Here is a 26,249-nt window from a genome sequence, read left to right as displayed (position 1 = left end):
TTGTTCACAGCTCGCTGAAAGTGGTTAAGAAAGCAAACGGGACACAAAATTTTACCAGCCGTGGTATTGATTGTAAGAACAGGAGGTTATGTTGCAGCTGTACAGGACTTTAGTTAGGCCACAGCTGGAGTACAGTGTACAGTTCAGGCAGCAAATCTCAAAATCTTTAAAAAGTGCTTGGACGAGCACTGGAAAAGTGGGGTTAGTGTAGATTTAGAGTCTTTTTTTGTTGGTGCAGGCCTGATGGGCTGAGGGGTTTCTTCTGTACAGTTTGATTCTATGATTCTATCTAATTGTTTCAATTTAGGTATTTTTCTCAGACTGCACAATAACAAGCTCATTTTTTTGTTCTGAAATATCAGAAAACAGAAAAACAATTTAATTGATTCTATTTGTTCAGTGACTGTCGCTAATGCTACTAATGATGTAATGTGACTGACTCCCCGGATGATTGATGTGTGGTAAATATAAAGCTCCCTTCCTGTGCCTCTGCCGTGTACGAGTCAAAGACTTTCAGCTTGGACAGAATTCATCCACTGTCACAGAAAATGGGGCAGCTGACTATTCTGCTGATAAAGGAGATTTACTACCCGATTCTCGCAGTTGTTGGTGTTCCCGGTGAGTTATTCTAATCTGTTTGTGGTTAATCTGCATGAATGCATTCCTTGTCCTTCCTGCCTGTTTGATGAAGTGTGGTGTTTCCTGGATCACAGTGCCACAGAATCAGTAGTTTCTAGAACAAATTCATGAACCGTTTACCTACAATTCCAATGTTCCTGTAATCCGACTTTACTGAACTTTACTGAATTCTTAATGTTTGGACACTCGGATTTGAAAGAACTTTTGCACCAACTTGTCATCTCATGAAGACTTCGAACTGCAACAGTGTATCAAACTGTGTAGGTACGTTTCGCAGAAAAATGGGTCCATACTAATTATGTCTCACTCGGCTCTGTGTTGTGAATTACCTGCAACAGAGGAAAATGCTCTCAATCTCTATATTCATATATATTTAAATTAGGTACACAACAAGGTGGGAAGGGAGCAGGAGTAGATCATACAACCCATTGAGATTGCTCTACCTTTCAGAATGATAATGGCTGATCTTCGGCTCCAACTCCAATTTCCCACCCATCCCCTGTATCCCTTGTAAATAGCTGAGGCCAAAATACTGATCATTGAGTCACATCCTGCCAAGGTCAAAGTGATTCCTTTAGGCTTACATTTTCCTTCCTGTCCATTATGCTACCATTTATCTTACCTAATACCATATCCCCAACTCCATGAGCTTTTGTATATTAAACTTTTATTATTGAATGCCTTTGGAAAATCTAGGTATACTACATCTACTGGTTCCTCTTTATCTTCCCTACTCATTACATCCTGAGAAAAGTATAATAAATTTATCAAACACGATTTGCATTTTGGAAAAAAATGTTGACTTTTTCCGATCTTGCAATGATTTTCTAAGTGCACGGTTAAGACTTAATAATAACAGATTCCAGCAATTTCCTGACAACTTATGTCAAGCTAACTTCCCTGCAGTTCCCCGTTTTCTCCCTCTCTCCTTTCTTGAACAATGGTATAACATTATTAATTTGCGTTATTTTGTGACTGTTCCAGAATTGAGGGAATTTTGGAAGATTATAAGCAGTGCGCCCACTGTCTCTGCAGCTACCTCTTTTAGAACCTAGGATATAGATCGAGGAATAGACCATTAGGTCACCAGGGTTTGTCAGATTTTCATCATTCATTTTCTCTGATACTTTTTTTCTGTTGATATTAACTACCTTAATTTCTTTATTCTTTTAAGTTCCTAGGTTGCTCTCTTCTTCTGGAATGAAACTTATGCCTTCTACTGTGAAGACAAATACAAAATATTTCTTCAATGTCTTTCTTATTTCCTCATTCTCAATAATAATTTCTCCTGTCTCTGCTTCCAAGGGACCAATGTTCATATTCACTGTACTCTTCCTTTAATCTCCTTGTAAAAGCTGATATTATCTGTTTTAGATTACTGGCTACTTTCCTCAAGTATTTTATCTTTTTTCTGTTTCTATCAGCATTTTGGTGGGCCTTTATGGTTTCTAAAACATTCTCGATCCCCAGGTTTGCTAGTATTCTTATAGTATTATAATCTCCTTTTAATCAAATTCTTATTTAAAATATGCTTTTATTGAGGTTTTTAAATATACAGAGCAAGGATAAGCATGGACATACATTTGCAGACAAAATAAAAAAGAATAAAGAGAAATATATACACATCGGTTGACTTCTGTTATTTACATCAGGCGTCTTCATTATTTACAATGGTTCCAGTTTCCTGTTTTTCCTTTTCCAGCAGGCTTTTGATTCTGGCTGGGTTCCCTGATCCCCACGCCCCCTTTTCTCCCTGACCCCTCCGACCCCCCACCTCGTGCCTGTGTAGTGTGCCTTCTTCCCTCGTCTGTCCTTGTGCCCTGCTCCAGTAGCATCGGTGTGGTGTCGCATCTCATTCTATTTGTTGGGCCTGGTTAGGTTCTGTGCCTCTTTGTTCCCCCTCTCCTCCCGCCACTCTCCTTGCTGCATCGTGACAATCCTCTCTTTTTCTTTGGCTACGAACAGGTCTTGGAACAACTGAGTGAATGGCTCCCACGTTTTGCGGAAGTCTTCTTCCAACCCTCGAGATGGCGAATTTAAATTTCTCCATTTGGCGAAATTCTGATAGATCAGCCAGCCAGTCGCCAGCTTTGGATGGTGCTGCTGACTGCCAACCAAGCAAGATCGTCTGGCGGGTGATTCGGGAGGGAAAGGCAAGGGCACTGGCCTTACCCCACCATGAATAGATCTGGCTGTTCAGAGACCCCGAAGACTGCCATTGTTGGGCATGGCTCCATTCTCATTCCCACCACCTTGGACATTGCCTCAAAGAAGGCTGCCCAAAACCCAGCAAGTCTGGGGCAAGACCAGAACATGTGGGCATGGTTGACTGGGCATTTCTCCTCCACCTCCAGGAAGAAGCTGCATATTCGGTTCTGGTTAAGTGGGCTCTATGTACTAGTTTTAATCATAATAATCTTTATTTTCACAAGTAGGCTTACATTAACACTGCAATGAAGTTACTGTGAAAAGCCCCTCATCACCACATTCCAGCACCTGTTTGGTACACAGAGGATGAATTCAGAATGTGCAATTCACTTAACAGCCCATCTTTCGGGACTTGTGGGAGGAATCCGGAGCACCCGGAGGAAACCCACGCAGACACGGGGAGAACGTGCAGACTCCGCACAGTCAGGTCACCAAGCTGGGAATCGAACCTGGGGCCCTGGAGCTGTGAAGCAACAATGCTATCCACTGTGCTACCATGCTGGGGCTTTTCATAGTAACTTCATTGCACTGTTAATGTAATCCTACTTGTGACACTAATAATAAAGATTATAATTATTATTTTAGCTGCAATAGGCTTAGTCCTGTGCATGTGGAGGTGGAGTTGACCCTGTGCAGTGCTTCACCCCAGAATCCCCACCCTATTTCAAACCCCAAGTCCTCCTTGCCCTTCTCACTCATCTCATCCAGTTGGGTGTTAGTCCTCCTTACTTGTCGCTCACAGATATCGCCATAGTTCCCTTTCGCTAGGAAGTCCACGTGCAGTAGGTCCTCCAGCAGTGATTGTTGTGGTGGTTGTGGGTATGTCTCCATTTCCCTGTCCAAGACATTTTTGAACTAAGGCATGTACCTCAGTACGTCACCCTCACATCAGCTGGAACTTTTCTGTCAGTTCCTCGAGCGTTGTTAGTCTGTTGTCAGTGTAAAAGTCCCTAACTGTCAGTGTCCCTCCTGTCCTGTCCTCCATCTTTTGAAGGTGGCGCCATTGCCGCTGGAGTCAACCTGTGATTGCCGCAAATCGAAGCTTTGCCGGATGTTTTGTTTAGCCCAAAGTACTGTCGTAGTTGGTTCCACCACCGGGCTCGTTGAATATATATTCGGTGGAGATGGGAGTGCCGTCGTGGCTCGGGCCCAGAGGGAGGTCACTCTAGAGGAGCCCTTCCCCATAAGCACCCACTCAGCTTCTGGCTCATTTATCCATCCCTTTACCCTGTCCGCCTTGCTCCCCAGTGGTAATGTTGCAGCTTTGGGAGGGCTGGACTTCCCATGGTTCTCGCTCTCTCCAGTAATCTTTTTGGGATCCTTGCATTCTTCCACCCCATACAAATGCCATAATCGTTTTGTCCAGTGAGTTAAAAAAGGCCTTGGGGATGTAGATCGGGCTGGATCTGAACAGGAAGAGGAACCTGGGCAGTATGTTAATCTTGATTGTCTGCACCCTCCCTGCCAGAGAGAGAGAGTGGGAGTGTTCCATCTCTGCAGGTCCTTTTTTACTTCCTCCATCAGGCAGGTCAGGTTCCATTGGAGAATCTAGGTCCAGTCATGAGCAATTTGGATCCACAGTGAGCGGAATTTGTGTCAGGCCTGTTTAAATGGCATTCACTCCAGATCTGCTCCTCCTCCTTGCTCACCGGGAAGATCTCACTTTTGCTCAGGTTAATTTTGTCGCCCGAGAAGGCTCCAAACACTTTCAAGGGTGCCATGATTCCTTCCATGCTGCTTTGCTGGTCCAAGATGTAGAGGTGTAGGTCTGTGAGCTCTCTTTCTCCTCTCCAGATCCCCTTCCAGTTCCTTGCCACCCTAAGTGAGATCGCCAGTGGTTTGATTGCTCGGGCAAATAGCAGCGGAGTTAAAGAGCATCCCTGCCTTGTGCCACTGAGCAGCTTGAAGTACTAAGAGCTGATGGTACTTATCCATATCCTCACTGTGGCAGCATTGTACAGGAGTTTCACCCAGGCGGTGAACCCTATTTCAAGCCTGAATCTCTCCAGTGCCTCTATGAGGTACTTCCATTCAGCTCGGTCGAAGGCCTTTTCTGCGTCCAAGGAGACGATCACCTCAGATATTCTCTCCCCGGATGGGGTCATGATCACATTGAGGAGGCGCCTGATGTTTCATGTTAGCTGTCTACCCTTGACAAAGCCCGGTTTCTGCCAGCATCTCTGATGCGCAGTCCTCCAGCCTCTTGGCTAGGATCTTGGCCAGTATTTTCACGCCTGCGTTTAGCAGTGAGTTGGGTCTTTTGGACCTGAATTCTGTTGGGTCTTTGTCTTTCTTGGGTATCATTGAGATTGAGGCTTGTGCTAATGTGGGCGCCATTGAATCTATGAATATCTCCCGCTGGTGCGGGGCAAGTGCCGTTGCAAAACTTTTGTCGAAGTCTGCCGGGAAACCATCCAGTCCCAGTGCTTTCCCTGCCTGCATAGACTAATACTCTCCATGACGTTTCCCAGTTCTAGTGGTGCTTCCAGGCCCCGTCTCCTATCCTCCCCCATTGCTGCCATGTCCAGTCCATCGACATGATTCATCCTCAAGTTCCCTGCTGGGGGCTCAGAGGGGTACAGCCCCGATGGAAGGTCTTGAATGCTTTGTTAACCTTTTCCGGCTCCGCTTCTAGTTTGCCTCTTTTGTCTGTAAACTGAGCTATTTCCCTCGTGGCTGCCTTGTTTCTCCGCTGGTGTGCCAGCAGGCAGCTGGCTTTGTCTCTGTGTTGTACAGGATCCCACATTACTGTCGGAGTTGGTGCACTGCTTTCCTCATGGAGAGCAGGTCAAAGCCCATTTGTAGCGTTTTCCTCTCCGCCAGTAGCTCTATGGGCTGGGCCTCGGAGTATCTCAGGTCTAATTCCAGTATGGAGTCGACTAGCTGTTGCCGAGCCACCCTCACTTCCTAATCTCTCCATGCTTCATAAGCAATAATTTTACCCCTGATCACAGTCTTCAGCGGAGGGTGACACCTCCCCATTCTGGTTATTAGTAATACACTCGCCTATGGTCTGTGATATTTTCTCGCAGAAGGCATTATCGACCAGGAGGGCAGTGTCCAACCTCCTTTGGGGGCATTGGGCACAGCCCGTCTCCAATCTCATATCCAGATAATGTGGAGCCTGGTCGGAGATTACAATCCCAGAAAATTCTGCTCTTACTTGTTCCGGAAGCACTGATTTCCCCACGACAAAGAAGACGATCTGTGAATATACATTGTGTACTTGGGAGAAGGAGAACTCATTCTTCTCTGGTTGGGTGAATTGCCATGGGCCCACTACCCCCATCTGCTCCGTGAATGTGCCGAGTTCTTTTGCCATCTTGGAGGTCTTTCCTGTTTTGGGATCTGACCTGTTTGTCCGTGGGTCCTGTACCCCCCATGGTTAGTTGGATCTTTGCCATGATCTTCTTTATAAAATCTGTGTCATCCCAGTTGGGAGTGTACACGTTCACCAGAACTACCGGTGCCCCATCCATAACGTACCGTCTCCTGGGTCCGTAACCACCTTTGCCGCCGTAATCACCACCAACATATTTAGCAGTCTGGCTGCCCCCCTGACTCTTGTCCTGCAGCAGAAATGATAAGCCTGTCGCACCCAGCCCTTTCTTACCCACAGTCAGTCCTTCTCCCTCAGGCGCATCTCTTGGAGGAAGAGTGTGTCAGCTTTCATACTTTACAGGTGAGCCAAGACTCTAGATCTTTTCACTGGACCGTTAAGTCCCCTGACGTTTCAGGTTACTATCATGATGGGGGGTTTTTGTCCCTCTGCACCTGCGGATCACCCTTACTTACCTGGTGGATGCGCCCCTGCTCTTCGGAGTTTTCCTTTGTTCAGGAGACGTCCAGGATGGCTGCGGTCACCGTTCTCCCCATGAGGCTGGGTCTCTCCGCTCCGGGGTTTCCCTTTGTCCAGAAACAACCCAAAATGGCCACCGACTGTGAGTCCGCCATGTGGATGCGCCCCTGCACTCAGGGGTTTCCCTTTGTTCAGCGACCCTCCCTGTGGCTGCTTGCTGTGCCATTTTGTTCCAAGTCGCCATATGCGGCCTAATGTAGCCAGCCTAATGCCCCCACTCCCTCTTTCCCAGTGTTGCCCTTGTGGAGTTTTCTGACCCTGCCCTGTCTTCCTTCCAGCCCTCCTCCCTGTAACTGTTCACCCCCTTCCCTCTGATTCGTTCTCCGTCACCACCCTGTTACTGATGCCTGCTTCCCCCCCCCCCCCCTCGCCAGGTGCTTTCTCCCTTATGGGAGATGCACCGTGGCCTCTTTCTCCTGTAGGCTTCCCGGTGCTAACTTCCCCGCTAGTGTGGTGCCCCTCCCCCCTCCCGGGGGCTATATGTGCATCCTCCTGTTGCCCGTTCCCTGAGCTTTTTATTTGCCATTCCCCTCACCTTCTCCTGAACTTTGCTGACCTCGCTCCTGCCTCCCTTGTCCCCAGAATGAGGCAGTGCAATCCCTTGCAAAGTGTTCACCATGGTGGTTCACAGTTAGTAATTCAGAAAGTAAAAGTCTCTTTCTATGAGCTCTTCATCACTGTCCCTGCTGCCTTTCCCCTAGTCCGTTCTCTGAGGCAAACCTGTCCGCATCTGCAGGGCCTGTGAAAAAGTGCTCCCTGCCCTGGAATGTGACCCAGAGCTTGGCTGGGTACAACATCCCAAACTTTACCCCGCTTTTGTGAAAAATGTACAGTGCAGCCTTCGCCCTATTGTCATGTGAGTGTACCTTTAACAAATAGGCGTTGAAGAAATGTACCTTTAAGAAATGGGTGTTTGTCAGTGATGTCATAGTGTGGGTGGAGCTGGGCTGTCTGTCAGCTTTTTACTTTTGTTTTAGGCTGTTTGCTGCAGGGTGTGTTTTAGTTTTGTTTTCAGAGCTGGATAGCTGCAGTCACATCCAGAAGGAGTATGCATCTCTCTCTGTAATCTAAAGACTGTAAATCGATCCTGGTGATTTAAAACTAATAACAGTAGTGACTTTAACCTGATGTGCTTCTGGTAAAAGGTGTTTTGAGTCTTATGGATGTTAAAAGGAAAGCTTAAAGGATTACTTAGTGTTGTATTCCTTGGGGGTTGTATTTGAATTGATAGTTGCTAAGGTGTTCACTGTATGTTTTAAAAAGGTTGACTTGAGTTCATAGAATAAATATTGTTTTGCTTTAAAAAAATACGTTTCCATATCTGCTGCACCACACCTGTAGAGTGGACCGTGTGCTCCCCATACCACAATCTAGTAAAAGTTGTGGGTCAGGTGAACTCCATGATACACTTTGGAGTTCTCTAAACCCTGGCCCATAACACTATTGAATTCTGTCTGGCGCTTGGCCAGGTCATCTACTCTATATTTGATCACAGCCATACATACCTACAACTGGAATGGATGAAGAATCCCAGATGTTTGCCACCATAAAAACGTACAATGACCTTTATCAGAACCCAAGATTGCCATTTGATATCGCGTCAGCCTACACTATTTTCCTTCGTAAAATGAAAAACCTCGTCCAAGAAATTCCCATGGCGATGGTCTACCTCGACGACATGTAACCAGCACCATCCCTGTGGAGCACATGTCTGGCCTGGAAGAGGTGTTAAGAAGGTTTCAGGAAACGGGGGTCTGTCTCAAACGTGAAAAATATACATTGCAGGTTTCAGAAGCTAATTATATAGGGTTTTGTGTGGATGCAACAGGTTTACACCCACTCAAGGAGAAGGTCAGGGCTGTCCAGCACCCAAGAATGTAAGTGAGTTCGAATCCTTCCTCGGCAGAGTCGGTTATGAAGGAAGATTAGTTTCAAATTTAGTCACAATATTGGTGACATTACATCATTAAAGACGCATCAACGGGAGCGATGGAGGGAGCCTCAGGAAGAAGCTTTTTGCTTGGTGTTATGAGTTTCCTCCGAATGCTGCAGTCTCCTCCCACAGTCCAAAGATGTGCAGGTTAGGTGGATTGGCCATGCTAAATTGCCCTTCGTGTCCAAAACGGTTGGGTGGGGGTCCAGGGATGGGGTAGAGGTGTGGGCTTCAGTGATGTGCTCTTTCCAAGGCCGGTGCAGACTCAATGGACCGAACGGCCTCCCTCTGCACTGTAAATTCTATGATATAGTCAACCCCAATGTCCTGGTAGATCCGAACCCGGTGATCTTCCCAGTTACAGTTCTTAGTTTGCCAGCGCAGGATTCGTTACCAGGCTTGGTACTGGTGCATTTTAGCGATTATCGCCCTCAGCTGTTCCCTGGCTCTGGGCGGGTGGGGAATTGACCGATGTGCTGCATCATTTTCTGGTGGGTTGGGGAAGCGATCTCTTCTTACCAGGTTGCCCAGCATTTGGGCCACATAGTCCGTGGATTCCTACCTTTGATCCCCTCTGAAAGGCCCATGATCTGTACGTTTTGCTGCCTCGACCGGGTATCTTGCTGTCGATTTTCCCTTTTAGATTCCCCTGTGTCGCAACCAGCCTTGCCAGCTCTATCTCTATACTATTCATAGTATTTGTGAGTAAGTCACAGATGGCTATTTCTTGCTGAATTCTTCTCTTTCAATAGAATGCATTTCTGGTGAACATTTTGAGTTGTTTCTATAAATGTTTCCCACTGATAATTTCTTTTCCGCAGCTTTTAGATAGTGGCACTCAAATTATCTTCTCTCTCTCACAGCAAACTTAGTGACGATTGTGACACTCTCCCGAGGAAACTGCGGCCTCTCCAAATGTATCTCCATCTACATGGTGGCCATGGCAACAGGAGATCTACTAGTTATGATCATCAATATCATGATGTATTATATTTTCAGTTACCATTTTCCACATTCATTCCTGTCTCACACTCCCGTGTGTAAGTTCATTCTATACCTGGCTACTGTCAGCCTCGATTTGGCTGTTTGGTTCATTGTTTGCTTCACATTTGACCGTTTTATAATTATCTGCTGCCAGACATTTAAAACAAAATACTGCACCGAGAGGACTGCGGCTCTGGTTATAACAATGGTCTCTATCCTGATCTTTATCAAGAACATCACTGTGTTGTTCGCATATGAACCTGAACAGATCATTAACAAATTGTGGTGGGGCTGCCGGACAAAGCCAAAAAATTTTTTTTCACCTTTTGGCGCGGTGTCCGTCTGGTTTCACAGCATCTGGCGTGTCTGGCTCCCGTTTACTTTATTAGTCCTGTTTAATTCTTTGACAGTCAGACATATTTTGAAGGCCAGCAGAGCCCGTAGGAGACTCCGGGGTCACAGCAGTGAGAATCAGAGTGATTCAGAGATGGAGAGCCGAAGGAAATCCATCATTTTACTCTTCACTATCTCGGGCAGTTTTATACTGTTGTGGCTGACAGACAGTGTGAGTTTTGTAACGACAAGACTGACAAACACAACTTACTATCGAGGTGACCGCACAGCGCCTGCGTATATCGCCACTGAAACTGGAGCTATGATGAAGTATTTGAATTCCTGCATAAACACGTTTATTTATGCAGCCACGCAAAGGAAATTCAGGGAAGAGTTGAAGAAGGTTTTGAAATATCCCTGGACACTGATTGAGGGATTGTTTAAAAATGAAGCCAAACCAATCTAGAATTCACTTTGGAACATGCAAATTAGGTTTCAGTTCGTTTTTGATCAGACTGATCTCTCATTTGGAAATTTATGATGGTTTTTCAAAATATTCACAGGTATAGAGTTAAATTTCTCTTTCTTTAGGGGACACCACAACAAAGGTTGCTCATCCAGCCACAACTCCACTTATGACTCATGCAGTATGTATTTTTATAGTAAGAAGTTTCAATATTTGGTCTTCATTATCTTGATACAGAAGGTTCTGAAGCTCAGACACTCCTCCAAGAATTGTGTCTGATGTCAGCGAGCATCCCAAGTCCTGGTGTGACCAGCTCCCTCCCTCCAGGTCCCCCGCAGGCTCTTTCGCATTACTCCAGACCAAAGAGAGTGATCTCAAGTTAAAGGGAATCAAAACACATGAAGACCTGAATTAGGACCAGGGCTGGACCACTTGGTTCCAGCAGCCAGCTCCGCCATTCAATAAGCTCATGGTGCATCTAATTGTAACCTAAAATGGACAGATCCCACCCAAGGGAGAGAGCCAGAACAGGAATGGCTCGAGAGATAAACTCCTTTATGGAGCAGATGATGTGAGTAGATCCATGGAGATTCAACCTCCCAAGGGAAAAAGTGTTCTCCTTCTTCTCCCATGTGCAAAAGGCCTACACATGTATAGACATTTTCATTGTCGGACAAACGGTGCTATCAATGGTAATGAGGACTGAATACATCGCGATCGCAACCTTCGATCACATGGCTCATTATATGCATGCAATGTTGGAAAATGTCGCGTCTATAGGGAATTCTGTACAAAATATCCCAAGCCAACAACAGTTACGTAACTCGCAACAGAACGGGGAGGTCTCACCCGCCATGATCTGCGAGGCACTCAAGGTGGTGATCAGTGGGGAAATAACAGCTGACAGGGCCCTGAGGGACAGATAGAGTAACCAGGCAGGAGCTAATCAACTACATATTGGAGCTGGATCGTCGATATTCCTCGGCCCCAACTGTGGAATTGCTGCTGGAGAGGAAAAAGCTGCAGATGGAATTTGATCTGCTCTCCATGGGGAAAGTAATCCACCAGCTCCACCAGTCACGGGGGGTCTTCTACAAACATGGAGACCATGCCAGCTGTGTGCTGGCACTTTAGCTAAGAAAGCAGCTGCTGCAAACAACATAGTGCAAGTTCGGGGCAGGAATGGGAGGGTGGTGGAAGCCCCGAATAATGTTAACAAGGCCTTTGGAAATCTGTACCGGGGTCTGTACACCTACCAGCCCCCGGAGGGGGACTCAGAGATGAAACAGTTCCTCAACAGAAAGTAAATTCTGGTGATGGGGGAGGAAAAGAGACAAGGGCTGGAAGCACTGTTGGGGCTGCAGAAGATCATGGAATGCATTAGTTTCACGCAGTCAGGGAGGGCGCCGGGATCAGTGGATTCCCCGTAATAATTTTACAAATAATTTGCACAACAGCATTGGCCCAGCATTTGCGGATAATGTTCAACAATTCACCATGGAAGGGGGCCCTCCTGCCCAGACTGGCACAGGCCTCTATCTCACTGATCCCCAAAAGGGACAAAGACCTGACAGAGTGTGGACCATACTCTGGTCTCAAATACTGATGCAAAAGTCCCAGCAAAAGCACTGGCGATGCGCCTGGAGAGTTGCCTGCCAGAAGTCATCGCAGAAGGTCAGACTGGGTTTGTCAGGGCAGACAGCTAATAGTGAACATCCGACACCTGCTGAATGTAATAATGACTCCACCTGGGAGGAGACACCTGATGTGCTCGTCTTCCTGGATACTGAGAAATCCTTTGATCGAGTAGGATGCAGGCACCAGGTGCTGGAAAGCTATGGGCTTGGATCAGGGTTCACTACGTGGGTGAATCCCCTGTACAGCGTACCCATGCTGAGCATACAGACGGAGGCACCATCTACGGGTGCATAGGGGAACGAGGCAGAGTTGCCTGTTGTCCCTGCTCCTGTTCCCACCGGCAAATGAGCCACAGCTCTTAGATTGGCAAAGTGGTGGAAGGAGAGGGGGCAGGGAGCACAGAGTGTCACTCCGCAGATGACCTGCTCCTTTATGTGTTGCAACCCTGGCCAGCATGGGAAAGATAACGGAACTCCTGAAGGGTTTGGTGCCTTCTCAGGTTACAAACTCAACCTGGGGAAGAGAGCATTCTCCCTGGTGAACCTTCGAGACAGAGGAGAGAAGCTGGAGGAGTTACCGTTTAAGATAACCCAGATCAAGTTCAGGGAATACAGATGGTTCACAATTGAATGAGGCTCCATAACACACATAATCTTTATTAGTGTCACAAGTAGGCTTACATTAGCACTGCAATAAAGTTACTGTGAAAATACCCTCCTTGCCACACTCCGGCGGCCGTTCGGATACACAAGGGGAGAATTCAGAATGTCCAATTCACCTAATAGCACGTCTTTCGGGACTTGTGGGAGGAAACTGGAGCACCCGGAGGAAACCTGTGGTCGTCACCACTAATTGTATATTAGATGTAGTACGGTAAGGCTCCTGTACTAGAGGTACGGGGGTAAATCCCTGACTGCTGGCTCCACCCTCTAGGCGGTGTATAAATGTGTGTGCACACCGGAGCTGCTGGATCCACACATCTCTGCTTAATAAAGCCTCGATTATTCTCTACTCTCGTCTTGTAGTAAATGATAGTGCATCAATTTAATGAGCAGAGATTTTACAACGATGGAACTTCGTATCAAGCCTGATCGCCGACAGCTGCACTCTCAAGCAGCCAACACCACGTCGGCCTTCGACCACTGGCTCGCCTGCTTCGAAAGTTACCTCAGATCATCGGCTGAACCACCCTTGGATGCACAGAAGCTCCAGGTCCTTTATTCACGGGTGAGCTCTAATAGTTTTCACCTTAACCGGGATGTGCCCACTTACACTGAAGCAATGGAGCTCCTGAAAGGACATTACGTTCGGCCGGTTAACAAACTCTACACCAGGCACCTCCTGTCCAAGAGACAGCAACTCCCCTGTGAGTTCTTAGACGATTTCTGCCGTGCCCTGCACACCCTGGTGAGGAACTGTGACTGCCAGGAAGTTTCGGCAGTCGTGCATACAGAACATTTAATCATGTTACAGGCATGGGTTTGGCGTACATCGGCCAGCGCCGATTGGAATCGGGTACACTTGACCTCGCAGCAACCAGGTAGTTCGCAAGTTGTCTCCCGTAAAGTACAGCCGTACGCCCCCGACCGCACGGCACCCTCATGGACATGATGGGCCCCACCAGCTACCACCCCCAGCCCACCCCAAGCCTGAGCCGCGCGGCAGCCGGACAACCCCGGGGGGGCCCAATTGCTACTTCTGCGGGCAGCCCAAACACCCCCGGCAGCGCTGACCGGCGCGGAGCGCAACCTGCAAGACCTGCGGAAAGAAGGGACATTTTGCTGCTGTGTGCCAGGCCCGGTCGATCGCTGCTGTTTCTAGGCCCAGCGTTCCTACACCCTCCATGTGAAACCTGTGGGCGCCACCATTTTCATCCCCGCAGACCAAGTGCGCCCCGTGGGTGCCGCCATCTTCTTCTCTGCAGACCACGTGCGGCCTTTGGGCGCTGCCATCTTTAACGCCGCCCGCCATGTGTGCTCCGTGGGTGCCGCCATCTTCGCCACATTCTCCCCATGTCTAGGTGGGTTTCCTCCGGGTGCTCCGGTTTCCTCGCACAAATCCCGAAAGACGGGCTTGTTAGATAATTTGGACATTCTGAATTCTCCCTCCGTGTACCCGAACAGGGGCCGGAAGTGACGACTGGGGGATTTTCACAGTAACTTCATTGTTAATGTAAGCCTACTTGTGACAATAAAGATTATTATTATTATTATAGTCTCCTTGGACTGCAAGTCTGACTGGAGGAGGCCCATCGTCTGTTTGTCGGAGGAGATGGTGCCTTTACATCAACGCAACAACGCCAACACAGCAAGGATGGCGTCCACAGTGGAGACCTTGATGCAGGATCTGCATTAATGGTGGGAAAGTCCACTCCATGGCTCAACTCATGATCTCCATGGCTGATGCCATGAGTTCCATGGTGCAGGACTTCAAACTGCACTGTGCAGGCACTTGTGGGGATCCAGAAGGGTCAGCGCCAGAGGATGGTGCGGCTCCTGGATCTCACTCCAGTTGTTGTCTATCCCACAGAGGGGCCCAGGGCCCCCGGGCACCCGATGGGAAGAGGATCGGCAGGAGTGCAGCCTGGGGCCGCTGCACCCAAGGACCCTGGGAGTGGCCAGGTCATCTGACACCCACCTCCTTCTGAGTGACATACCCCCAGCCTTGGACACAGAGGATGGAAGCACTGCAACACCTGTGAATCATGTGGGATCAAACTGGGTAACTTCCACAATGTGCAGTGGACGTGATAACCAGTGTACCACAGAAGCAGCCAATAGGTTCTGCAGCCTTGTTGAAGACAGGGCTGAAGTGAGCAGTCACCTCGCTCTTTTCTGGAGTTGGGGTCGTGGGTCCCAACTAAATAACATAATTTCTGTTCCACCATCTCTCCCCCGGCACAAACTATTTTTCCTGCCACATTTTGGATATTAGCAGATTGGCCCTTGATGTGCTAACAATTGCACACAAAGACTCGAACCGGTACAAGAGAGGCTTTATTACCGTGAGATGTTATCCTTCGACTACAGCTGGTAGAATGGCTGCTCAGGAGAACTCATGAATATTTATACTGCTCCCTGTGGGCCGGCAGGGGCTTACCGACAAACCTGTAATACAGGTACTGCTGTACATCCCCTAATACAGGCACACACATATATGACAGTGGTGGATCACCACAGCCCTCCCTGAATCTTCTGCATCACCCAAGGCCCCTCAGACTCCCACAGCCCCTCAAACACCAAATCACATCGTTCGTAAATTTGAACTGGTACAAGTGACAGGTGAAAGATAGGATTGGAAGGATAGACCAAAATGTCAGACCCACCAGAGAGGCTTGTGTCTCAGAATCCCAAAGTTCTTGGGCTTGCTTCAAATTTTCCCCAATGTTTATATCCCATCCTTATTCCCAAGGTCCCTGAGGTTCCCACTGGTTGACTATCCCCGTGGAACCAGAACTTTCCCCAATGTTTATATCCCGTCCTTATTCCCAAGGTCCCTGAGGTTCCCACTGGTTGACTATCCCCATGGAACCAGAACTTTCCCCAATGTTTATATCCCGTCCTTATTCCCAAGGTCCCTGAGGTTCCCACTGGTTGACTATCCCCATGGAACCAGAATTTATCCAATTCAAAAATCCTGCCTGAACATTTCCCTTCCTCACATCCAAGTCTTCTCATTTTAACTGGATGCTTCTCCTTGAGTGACTGTTCTGGTTTTCACTGTGAGTCAGAGAATCCCACCATGGCAAGTGGTGGAAATTGAATGCAAACAAAATCTGGAATTAAAAATCTAATAATGACCATGCCTTGAGCCATGGGAAATGGAGCTGAAGGAACAGCAATTTGCCTGGCATTTGCTTGGCTGAATGGAGAGTGGAAACCTGTCGGTTACAGAAATCTTGGGTGGCACGGTGGTGAAATGACATGTATAATGTAAGGAGACTAAAGGGTTAACAAGATGATGTTCATGTATATCAACACTGAGCAGTCTTATAAAATGCTACGTCTCTGAGCATTCTGGGAGAAGCTGATGGAGAAGGATAGTTTGAGGTTGAGTTAGAGAGTTGGTTATATCAGAGAGTGATAATTAATTACTGTAACATCGATTCAATCCTATTATTTTGTTAACGGTTACTTAGAGTGTGCAAACCATTTCAAGGAGTGTAAAATAAACTAGCTTTGGTTTAAATATATAGCTCAATGTTCTTTGTAAACATTACGACTTTGGCTATCTTGGAACAATACAAGGAACGTTACAGTTGGCAGAGTGGTTAAGGTCCCAGGTTGAATATTGCCCTCGGGACACTGTCTGTGTGGAGTTTGCACTTTCTCCCCGTGTCTGCAGGGTTTCCTCCGGGTGCTCTGATTTCCTCCCACAGTCCAAAGATATGCAGGTTAGGTGGATTGGCCATGCTAAATTGCCCCTTAGTGTCCAAAAGGTTAAGTCGGGTTATTGGAGTATGGGGATGGGGTGGAGGCGCGGCCTTAAGTACGGTGCTTGTTCCAATGGCTGGTACAGACTTGATGGGCCGAATGGCGTTATTCTATGATAAACAGGACATCATTAGTATTTTTTTCCTGCATAATTTCTGACTTATGGTGCCTATTACGATCCTGGACCCCATCAATGGCTATGATACTGGACAGAAACTCCAATATTTTATTGTACTTTAGTGAGACTGTGAGGAAAGGACACCTCGATACAGGTGTAAATGCGACACAAAATAAGGATATCGTTATTAAAGCAAACATGATTACTAACACAGTGTTAAATTATCTTTAACATCACACATGAAAATTGCATATAATTAGCCCTAAACAATGCTAATCAATACAGTGATACAATAACCCTTAACTGCTATCTTTACTTCCACTCAAACAACATAACCATCTCAGATCTCAATCCACTTTTAAATACAGTTAGCAAGCACAGATATTTGCTGTGCAGAGATGTCTGGATACTCCACTTTGAGAAAGAGAGATCTTTTCACTGCTTTAAAGAAAGAGATCTGGTCCTGTCAGAACAATGTAGGTACTTCAGCTAAAATCATCAGAAACAGCTTTCATATTTTGACTTCCAGGTCTAAAACAACCAACTCACTGAAGTGTTGTAAAGAAACTGCTCATCTGTCTACAGACAGATCTTCAACTGAACTGTATTGAGAGCAGACACTTTGGCGCGATTCTCCGCGGGAGTGGAGAATCGCAAAGCCGTCGTGAAAGCGGCCGTCTTTCACGACGGCCTCGGAGCCCGCTCCCGGCACCGGATTCACCCCCACTGGCGGGGCTAGGAGCGGGGCTCCGGAGTACTAGGCGGCGTGCCAAGAATGACGCACGGCCGGTGCCTATATGACGTCAGCCACGTATGCACAGGTTGGCCGGCTCCAACCCGCGCATGCGCGGATGACGTCATCGTGCAGACGGCACATGTCCAGCATGCGCGGTGGCCATCTTTCCCTTCAGTCGCCCGGCAAGACGTGGCGGCTTGATCTTGCGGGGCGGCGGAGGTGAAATAGTGCGTCCGATTTGGACGCTTGCCCGACGATCGGTGGGCACCGATCGCGGGCCTGTCCCCTCCTGAGCCCAGTCGTGATGCTCTTGCCCAGATCAGCCGTCTAGAAGCCACAAACAGGCATCTGCCGCCCGTTTCATGATGGCAGCGACCAGGTGTGTTTGCCGCTGTCATGAAATGGTCATGAATCGCCGGCCGCTTGTCCCATCGGGATCAGAGAATCGCCGTTCGCCATAAAAAACGGCGAGCGGCGATTCCGCAGAGCGGGGCGGGGTGGGGGAGAATCGCGGGGGGCGCCAAGGGGGCGTAAAAAATGTCGGTGGGCCCTCCCACAATTCTCCCAGGCCGCGTGGGGAGCGGAGAATTCCGCCCTTTACATCGGTTCACATCCCAATCTAAAATGAAACTGATTTTCCGCAAAATATCTGGTAATCATGCTCCTCCCATTAGTTACATCATCTTGCTCAGCTGAAACCCAGGGTGCAATTCTCCCAACGGGAGACTAAGTGCCGATGCCAGAGTGAAAACCGGAGTGTTTCACTCTGGCGTTGGAGGCCGCTCCTCGGCCCCTACTTTCCCACCCCCAGGGGGCTAGGTGTGGCGCTACGTCAATTTTGCGCGCCGGGCCTTGGCGCCCAAGTCAAAGCGGCGCCGCATAAACAACGTGGCTGGCAGCGCTTAAATGACGTCACCTGAGCATGCGCGGTTGCCGTCCTACCCGCGGGCGCCCCGCAAGACACGGAGGATTGATCTTGCGGGGCGGCGGAGGAAAAAGAGTGCGTCCTTTAGAGACGCCGGCCCACCGATCGGTGGGTACCGATCGCAGGCTAGACCCCTCCTGAGCGCCCCACTGGTGCTCGATCCTCACTCGCGACCCCCCCCCCCCACAGGCCGCACACGCAGCGTTCGTGCGCTGTTCATGCTGGCAGCAACCAGGTGTGGTTCGCGCCGGCGTGACCTGGACGGATTGGGCAGGAGAATCGCCGCTCGACCGTTAGAAATGTTAGAAACGACAGGAGGTATAATTAACGGAAGTGGAGCTGTGCAGGGGAGCCAGAGCACCAGATACTTTGAGGAGGAGGCAGAGCGGTGCTGGAGGGTTCCAGTCGGGAAATACAGCAGCTGAAGCAGAGTCTAAGGTGAAAGGCAGGAGGTTTAGAGGGGATTTGAAGAAAAATCTTTTCACCCAGAGGGTGGCAGAAATCTGGAGTGCTCTGCCTGGGAGGGTAGCTGAGGCAATAAACCTCATAAACTCTAAAATGTGCACTTGAAATGTCATAACATTCAAGGATATGGGTCAAGTACTGGGAAGTGGGGTTAGTGCAGATTTAGAGTAGTTTTTCATTGGTGCTGTCTTCACTGGCCTCTTCTCTACTGTATGATTCTATTGAATTGTTTCAGGTGTTTTTATCAAACTGCACAATAACAAGCTCAACTATCTTTTGTTTTGAAGTATCAGAAATCAGAAAAACAATTTAATTGATTCGATTTGTTCAGTGACTGTCACTAATGCTACTAATGATGTAATGTGACTGACTCCCCGGATGATTGATGTGTGGTAAATATAAAGCTCCCTTCCTGTGCCTCTGCCGTGTACGAGTCAAAGACTTTCAGCTTGGACAGAATTCATCCACTGTCACAGAAAATGGGACAGCCGACTATTCTGCTGATAAAGGAGATTTACTACCCGATTCTCGCAGCTGTTGGTGTTCCCGGTGAGTTATTGTAATCTGTTTGATGTTAATCTGTATTAATGCACTCCTTGTCCTTCCTGCCTGTTTGATGAAGTGTGGTGTTTGGGGCGGCCCGACGCCGGAGTGGTTCACGCCACGACATCCCGCCGGGACCCGCCACTCCACTGGGTACGGGAGAATCCTGCCCCTGATGTTTCGAGTCCAGATGACCCTTTGTCAAAGCTAAAAGAGTGAGAAAGTGGGAAATATTTATGCTGTGGACTGAGAGAATGAAAGATGAGTGATAGCCACAGAAACCACGGGAACAGGGTGTGAATAGCCACAGAAACCACAGGGAAAGAGTGCTAATGGCAGTCCCCAGAGAGAACAAACGTTGTGAAAGTCCAAACAGCAGAGAAACTAACATTAAAGGGTAATTTGTGACAGATGTGGATGTTGGGAAACATGAAGGGGGAAGCAAAGGGGAGGAAAGGGAAGGGAAGCAGGAAAAGAAGGGGGAGGGGGTTAAATATATATAAAGAAAGACAAGAAAGAAAGAAATGGTAAAAGATAGTTAAAATAAAATGGGATGAAAACAAAGGGGTCGAGGTGGGGTCGAGCTAATCATCTGAAGTTGTTGAATTTGATGTTGAGACCGGAAGGCTGTAGCGTGCCTAACCGGAAGATGAGGTGTTGTTCCTCCAGTTTGCGTGACCTTCACTGGAACTTCACTGGGCATGGGAGCAGGGTCTTGTATTGAAATGGCAAACAAGGGAAGGTCAGGATCCTGAATGAGCAGACGGAAGGTGCTCAGCAAAGTGATCACACAGTCTGCGTTTGGTCTCTCCGATAAAGACGAGACCACATTGGGAGTAGCGAATGCAATAGACCAAATTGGAAGAGGTGCAAGTGAAACGCTGCTTAACCTGGAATGAGTGTTTTGGGCCTGGGAACCCTCCAAGTCCCTCACCCTCTCCATCCCCTTGCCTTTCCGCCTCCAAATGTGGCAGCCAATTTTTCCGGCATGAACAGTTGGTGCCAACAGATAGGAGCCCACCTTGATATTGCCAGCAGGTTAAAATACTGGCGGAGTTGTTGACATAACTTTAATGTGGAGGTGACCATTGGATTCAAAGAATATTTTGCTGGGGCAAACGGCAGAGATGCTGTCATCAGCGCCCCTTGCATGATATTAATCCCATTATGAGTCGCTCCAACTCTCAAAAAATGTTTCAGGCAGAAAGACTGGGAGGCATTGAAACAAAAACACAAATCTTGTCAAGATATCCATCCTTAAAGCTTGTACCCGGCCCGCCAGTGACAATGGGAGGCTGTCCAACCTCTGTAAATCCACCCGGACACTACTGGCCAGGCTAGTGAAATTCAATTAGTGAAGCTGTGCCCATTCCCGTGCCACCTGGACCTTCAGGTGGTGGAAACCATTCCCAGCGAGGCGAAACGGCAGCCGCCCCAAAACAGCTCACCCCTTGGGGCCTACCCCCAAATACTAGGCCCATTGCACTCCACCCCAGCCAGCCCAATAGGGAACAGCCTCTCCCCCCACTCCACTCCCATTCACTCCCCACCCCATTCCTTGTCGCCAGCGATGGCCCCAGAAGCCCCCCCCCCAGCAAATAACACCTCAAGAACAACTACTATCCCATCTCTCCTGGCTGACACTCCCCTCCAACATGCCCCAAGCCCCACTACATTAATAGGTCTCTTTCCACTCTACGCGAAACACAACAATCCCCTTATTTTTATTTTCAGTTCCCCCATCCCGTACCGGCCTCCCCGAACAGGCTGTGGAATGTGGCGACGAGGGGCTTTTCGCAGTAACATTACTGAAGCCTACTTGTGACAACAAGCGATTATTATTATTATTATCCCCCAACAGAGCCAAAGATAAATAACACACAAAGGCATAAGTAGATTGCACAACACCGCACCGCCCCCACCGCCCCCCCCCCCCCCCCCCCTTCATATGGCCCCAAACTGTCCTCTTCACACTGGCCCCAACTTCCTATCTCTGACAAATGCCTCTGCCTGCTCAGGCCTGTCAAAATAATAATCTATTGAGTCCTTGAAGAGCTGCAGCCTTGCTGGGTACACCTCTCCAAGCTGCACGCCCTTACTGTAAAACACCGCCTTCGCCCTGTTGAATGGGCGTTCATCTCTTCGCCAGCTCAGCCCCAATGTCCTGGTATATCTGCACCATGATCCCATCCCAGTCAATAATCTGGATCCTCTTCGCCCACTCCAAGACCCGCTTCTTCTGTTGATAATTTTGGAAGTGGAGAATCACCGCCCGCGGTGGCTCATTTGGCCTTGGCCTTTACCTGAGCGCCTGATGAACTCTCTCTAACTCCAGAGGTGCAAACACCTCCTCTCCTCCGACCAGCCGATAAAATGTCTCTGGAAAATACTGCTTCAGTTTCTAGCCCTCCATATCCTTCGGCAGCCCCACTACCCTGGGGTCTAAATGCCTTGACCTGTTCTCCAGATCCTCCACTTTCAACCTGAGGAATTTGTTGCCCTCCACCACCCTCCATCAGCCACTCTGCTCCAATGAGGGAAGCCGATTCTCGTGCTGTGACAAAGAACAAAGAACAAAGAAAATTACAGCACAGGAACAGGCCCTTCGGCGTTCCCAGCCTGCGCCGATCCAGATCCTTTATCTAGACCTGTCTCCTATTTTCCAAGGTCTACTTCCCTCTGTTCCCGCCCATTCATATACCTGTCTAGATGCCTCTTAAATGATGCTATCGTGCCCGCCTCTACCACCACCGCTGGTAAAGCGTTCCAGGCACCCACCACCCTCTGCGAAAAAAACTTTCCACGCACATCTGCAATTCAAGGCTTCTTCCATTCCTGTTAACGTCTCACCCTGAGCTTTTACCACATTCGAGGTCCTCAACTGTTCAACATGAATCGGGCCCAAAGCCCCGTCTTTTTCGAAAAATATTTTTATTGGTATTTTCCAGTTTTTACAGAGTATCGGCTCAAGTGTATCTGGTAGTTACAAAAAAGTTGGTTTCTCATTTGCAATGGTTTTTACATGAGGTTTTCCACCCACCCCCCCCCCCCCTCCCTCTTTGGTAGTTTAGTCCCCCTCTTTGTGTTGCCATCTGCCCTGGGTACCATGTACTGAGCTCGCTTCGTTCTGTTGGGGCTTTTAGTTTTTCTTGTTGGCGGGGGAGGGGGGTTGGCTGTGTCCCCTCCTTCCCTTGTCCCCGTGCTTAATTTTGTGTTTCCCTTTGTTCCCTTCCCTGCACTCCCTCCCTCTGCCCCTTTCTGTTATGTGTGCCTTTCCTTGTCTTCCTCCCTCTCTTTCCCCATAAGGTCTCCTCAACAGTGGTTTTAAAGGATTGCGGTATCTCCTTCCCTGCCGCTTAAACTGCCGATCCATCTGTTCATCAAATCTCTCCAGTTCCTGCAGCAATGCCACTGTCAATGGTCTAGTTTAATGGGCGCCTGGTCCATTTTCCCTTCTTCAACTTCTTTTGATGAGCTACTCACGAACTGAGCTCTTTCAGTGATGATTTTAACCTGCGCCCACGGGGAAACAATTCCCTAAACCCACTGAGGGTGTTTGAGCATCAAACCGCGCTCCCTCACCCTCCCACGCGAAGAAACGGCTTAAAGGGATCAGGAATAAAGTTCCTGCCGCGAGGCACTTTTCATACATCTTGACATAATGTCACCGGAAGTCCCTGGAATGTATATTTTGTGAACATTTTGAGTTGTTTGTTTTCAATGTTTCCCAGTGATTATTTGGTAAGGGTCCTTCCAGACTTTATTCTTCATTCTCTGCCGAGTCACTTCTGTTTCCTTTACTTTTGTTTTTGCTTTTACACTTTTGATACATGGGTGATTTCTGGACATTTGTCTTGAAGGCAGCGTTCCATTTTAATTCAAGCAGAAGCAAGGGAGGGCCTGTTCCTTTAATTCAAACTGCAGGATCCAGAAGGCTGTGCTACGCAGACTGGTTATTGGAGATTGGATGGCCTCAGCGATGACTCGGTTGATTGATGTATCTGGTGGCCATTGATTTGGCCGTGAAGGCTGTGCAGGTAACAGGTGGTGATTGGCTATTATCCCTCTGGATTGTTTTTCAGGGCCGCAATGTTCCATTTTAGTTTCACGATTGAAATTTCTATGAGAGTTATTGGTTAACTCGCTTGTGTTGTGACTCCGGGGCACGTGGAGCTGGAATTGACTGTGCACTTTCCCAGGGTGGCGTAACAATTTCTTGGAGTGGCACTCAACTTTTCTTCTCTCTCTCACAGCAAACTTAATGACGATTGTGACACTCTCCCGAGGAAACTGCGGCCTTTCCAAATGTATCTCCATCTACATGGTGGCCATGGCAACAGGAGATCTCCTAGTTATTATCATCAATATCATGGTGTATCGTATTTTCAGTTATCATTTTCCACATTCATTCCTGTCTCACACTCCCGTGTGTAAGTTCATTCTATACCTGACTGCAGTCAGCCTCGATTTGGCTGTTTGGTTCACTGTTACCTTCACATTTGACCGTTTTATAATTATCTGCTGCCAGATATTTAAAAGAAAATACTGCACCGAGAGGACTGCGGCTCTGGTTATAACAATGGTCTCGATCCTGATCTTTATAAAGAACATCCCCATATTTTCTGCCTATGAACCTCAACAGGTGATTAACAAATTGTGGTGGGGCTGCCGAGCAAGTCTGGCATTTTTTTCCTCACCTTTTGGTGCGATGTACATCTGGTTTTACAGCACCTGGCGTGTCTGGCTCCCATTTACTTTAATTCTCCTGTTTAATTCTTTGACAATCAGACGTGTTTTAATGGCCAGCAGAGCCCGTAGGAGACTCCGGGGTCACAGCAGTGAGAATCAGAGTGATTCAGAGATGGAGAACCGAAGGAATTCCATCATTTTACTCTTCACCATCTCGGGCAGTTTTATACTGTTCTGGCTGACAGACAGTGTGAGTTTGGTAATGACAAGACTGACAAACACAAATAAATATCACGGCGACCACACAGCTCCTGCGTATATCGCCACTGAAACTGGAGCTATGATAAAACTTTTGAATTCCTGCATAAACACATTTATTTATGCAGCCACCCAGAGGATATTCAGGGAAGAGTTGAAGAAGGTGTTGAAATATCCCTGGATACTGATTGAAGGGTTGTTTAAAAATTAAGCCAAAACGCGTGTTGCATGGTAGCGCAGTGGTTAGCACTGCTGCTTACAGTGCTGAGGACCCGGCTCCAATCCCGGCCTTGGGTTACTGTCTGTGTGGAGTTTACACTTTCTCCCAGTGTCTGCGTGGGTTTCACCCCACAACCGATGTTGTGCAGGTAGGTGGATTGGCCATGCTAAAATTGCACCTTAACTGAAAAAATAATTGGGTCCTCTAAATTAAACAAAAAATCAAATCAATCTAGAATTCACTTTGGGACATTGGAATTAGGTTTCAGCTGCTGTTTTTGATCAGTCCAATCTTCTCTCCTTTCGAAATTTATAATAGTTTTTCACAATATTCACAGGTAGAGAGTTAAATTTCTCTTTCTTTAGCAGACACAACAACAAAGGTTACCCGTCCAGCCACAGTAACTCCACTTCTGATTCATTCAGTATGTATTTTTATAGTAAGAAGTTTCAATACTTGGTCTTCATTTATCTTGGTACAGAAGGTTTCTAAGCTCAGATACTCCTAAAGGAATTCTGTCTGATGTCAGCGACCATCCGAACTCCTGGTGTGACCAGCTCCCTCCCTCCAGGTCCCACGCAGGCTCTTACGCATTATATCAGACCAAAGAGAGTGATCTCGAGTTAAAGGGAATCAAAACACATGAAGATACGATTTAGGAGCAGGAGTGGATCTCTTGGTTCCAGCAGCCAGCTCCGCTATTCAATAAGCTCATGGTTAACCCAATTGTAACCTCAATTCCACATTGCCGCCTACAACCGCTAACCTTTCACCCCCCTTGCGCCTTAAAGATATTCAAAGACTCCGGTTCCATTGCCTTTTCAGGAAGAAAGTTCCAAAGTCGCATAAACCCCTGAGAGAAAAATAGTTTCCATACCTTTGTATTAAATTACCGACCTCTTGTTTGTTAAGCAATGATTCTCAGAACTAGATTCTCCCACAAGAGGAAACAACCTTTCCACATCCCCTGTCAAGGACCCACAGGATCTTATATGTTTCAATCAAGGTGCCTCTTACTCTTCTGAACTCCAGTGGATATACGTCCAGCCTGTCAAACCTTTCCTCATCAGACAGCCTGCCAATTCCAAGTGTTAGCCTGGTAAACATTCTCTGAACTGTTTCCAATGCGTGTATCTTCCCTTACACAAGGAGACCAATACTGTACACAATACTCCAGTAAGAAGTCTTACAACACCAGGTTAAAGTCCAACAGGTTTGTTTCAAACACGAGCTTTCAAAACGCAGCTCCTTCCTCAATTCCGAAAGCTTGTGTTTGAAACAAACCTGTTGGACTTTAACCTGGTGTTGTAAGACTTCTTACTCTGCTCACCCCAGTCCAACGCCAGCATCTCCACATCACAATACTCCAGATGTGGTCTCACCAAGACCCTGTACAACTGTGGCTCTCCTCAACCGCCCAAACTGGCAGGACCTCCGTCTACACTTTCCCCTCTGTCTTTCCGCAGAGGGGAAATGGAGCAAACAGACTTGAGAGGGCATTGCTACCTGAAGGAAATCAGCTATTTCTGATAGGTAAAAGGCCATTTTAATGTAAATATTAAAGCCCAGACTTTCGAACCCATTTTAAAAAGGATTTCAGTATTCATAACCTTAGATCATGACAAAACACATAACATGAACAGAGGTACAGAATTTGACACATCCACAAACTAGCTGGAGATAAATGCAACATTTTTATTGACAATATGAACTGACTATTGTTCGAATGAACAGAATTCAAAATTGGTTTCATATTAAAAATGAGCTGAACCAGTAATCAGATCAAGGTCGGAATGAACAAA

The 26,249-nt window shown here is 47.7% G+C and overlaps 1 protein-coding gene across 1 annotated transcript; it reads left to right on the top strand.

Annotated features, from left to right (window-relative positions):
- Positions 1 to 344: 344 nt before the first annotated feature.
- On the top strand, positions 345 to 24,438 carry LOC119967960 (probable G-protein coupled receptor 139). Its single transcript, XM_038801060.1, has 2 exons — positions 345 to 618; positions 23,534 to 24,438. The coding sequence occupies exons 1-2, from the start codon at positions 549 to 551 to the stop codon at positions 24,436 to 24,438; spliced, it is 975 nt and encodes a 324-aa protein (XP_038656988.1). The 5' UTR covers positions 345 to 548.
- The last annotated feature ends 1,811 nt before the right edge of the window (positions 24,439 to 26,249 follow it).

The sequence above is a fragment of the Scyliorhinus canicula genome, chromosome 6 (assembly GCF_902713615.1).
Source record: "Scyliorhinus canicula chromosome 6, sScyCan1.1, whole genome shotgun sequence".
NCBI classification, from domain to species: domain Eukaryota; kingdom Metazoa; phylum Chordata; class Chondrichthyes; order Carcharhiniformes; family Scyliorhinidae; genus Scyliorhinus; species Scyliorhinus canicula.
Note: the sequence above shows the minus strand (reverse complement) of the source record. Positions and strands in the feature narration are given on the sequence as shown.

Bases quoted from the DNA above. Each gene is read 5' to 3' on its own strand.
- LOC119967960 (XM_038801060.1), top strand. From the start codon at position 549: ATGGGGCAGCTGACTATTCTGCTGATAAAGGAGATTTACTACCCGATT. The intron at 619-23,533 runs GTGAGTTATTCT...TCTCTCTCACAG, and splicing joins CGCAGTTGTTGGTGTTCCCG to CAAACTTAATGACGATTGTG.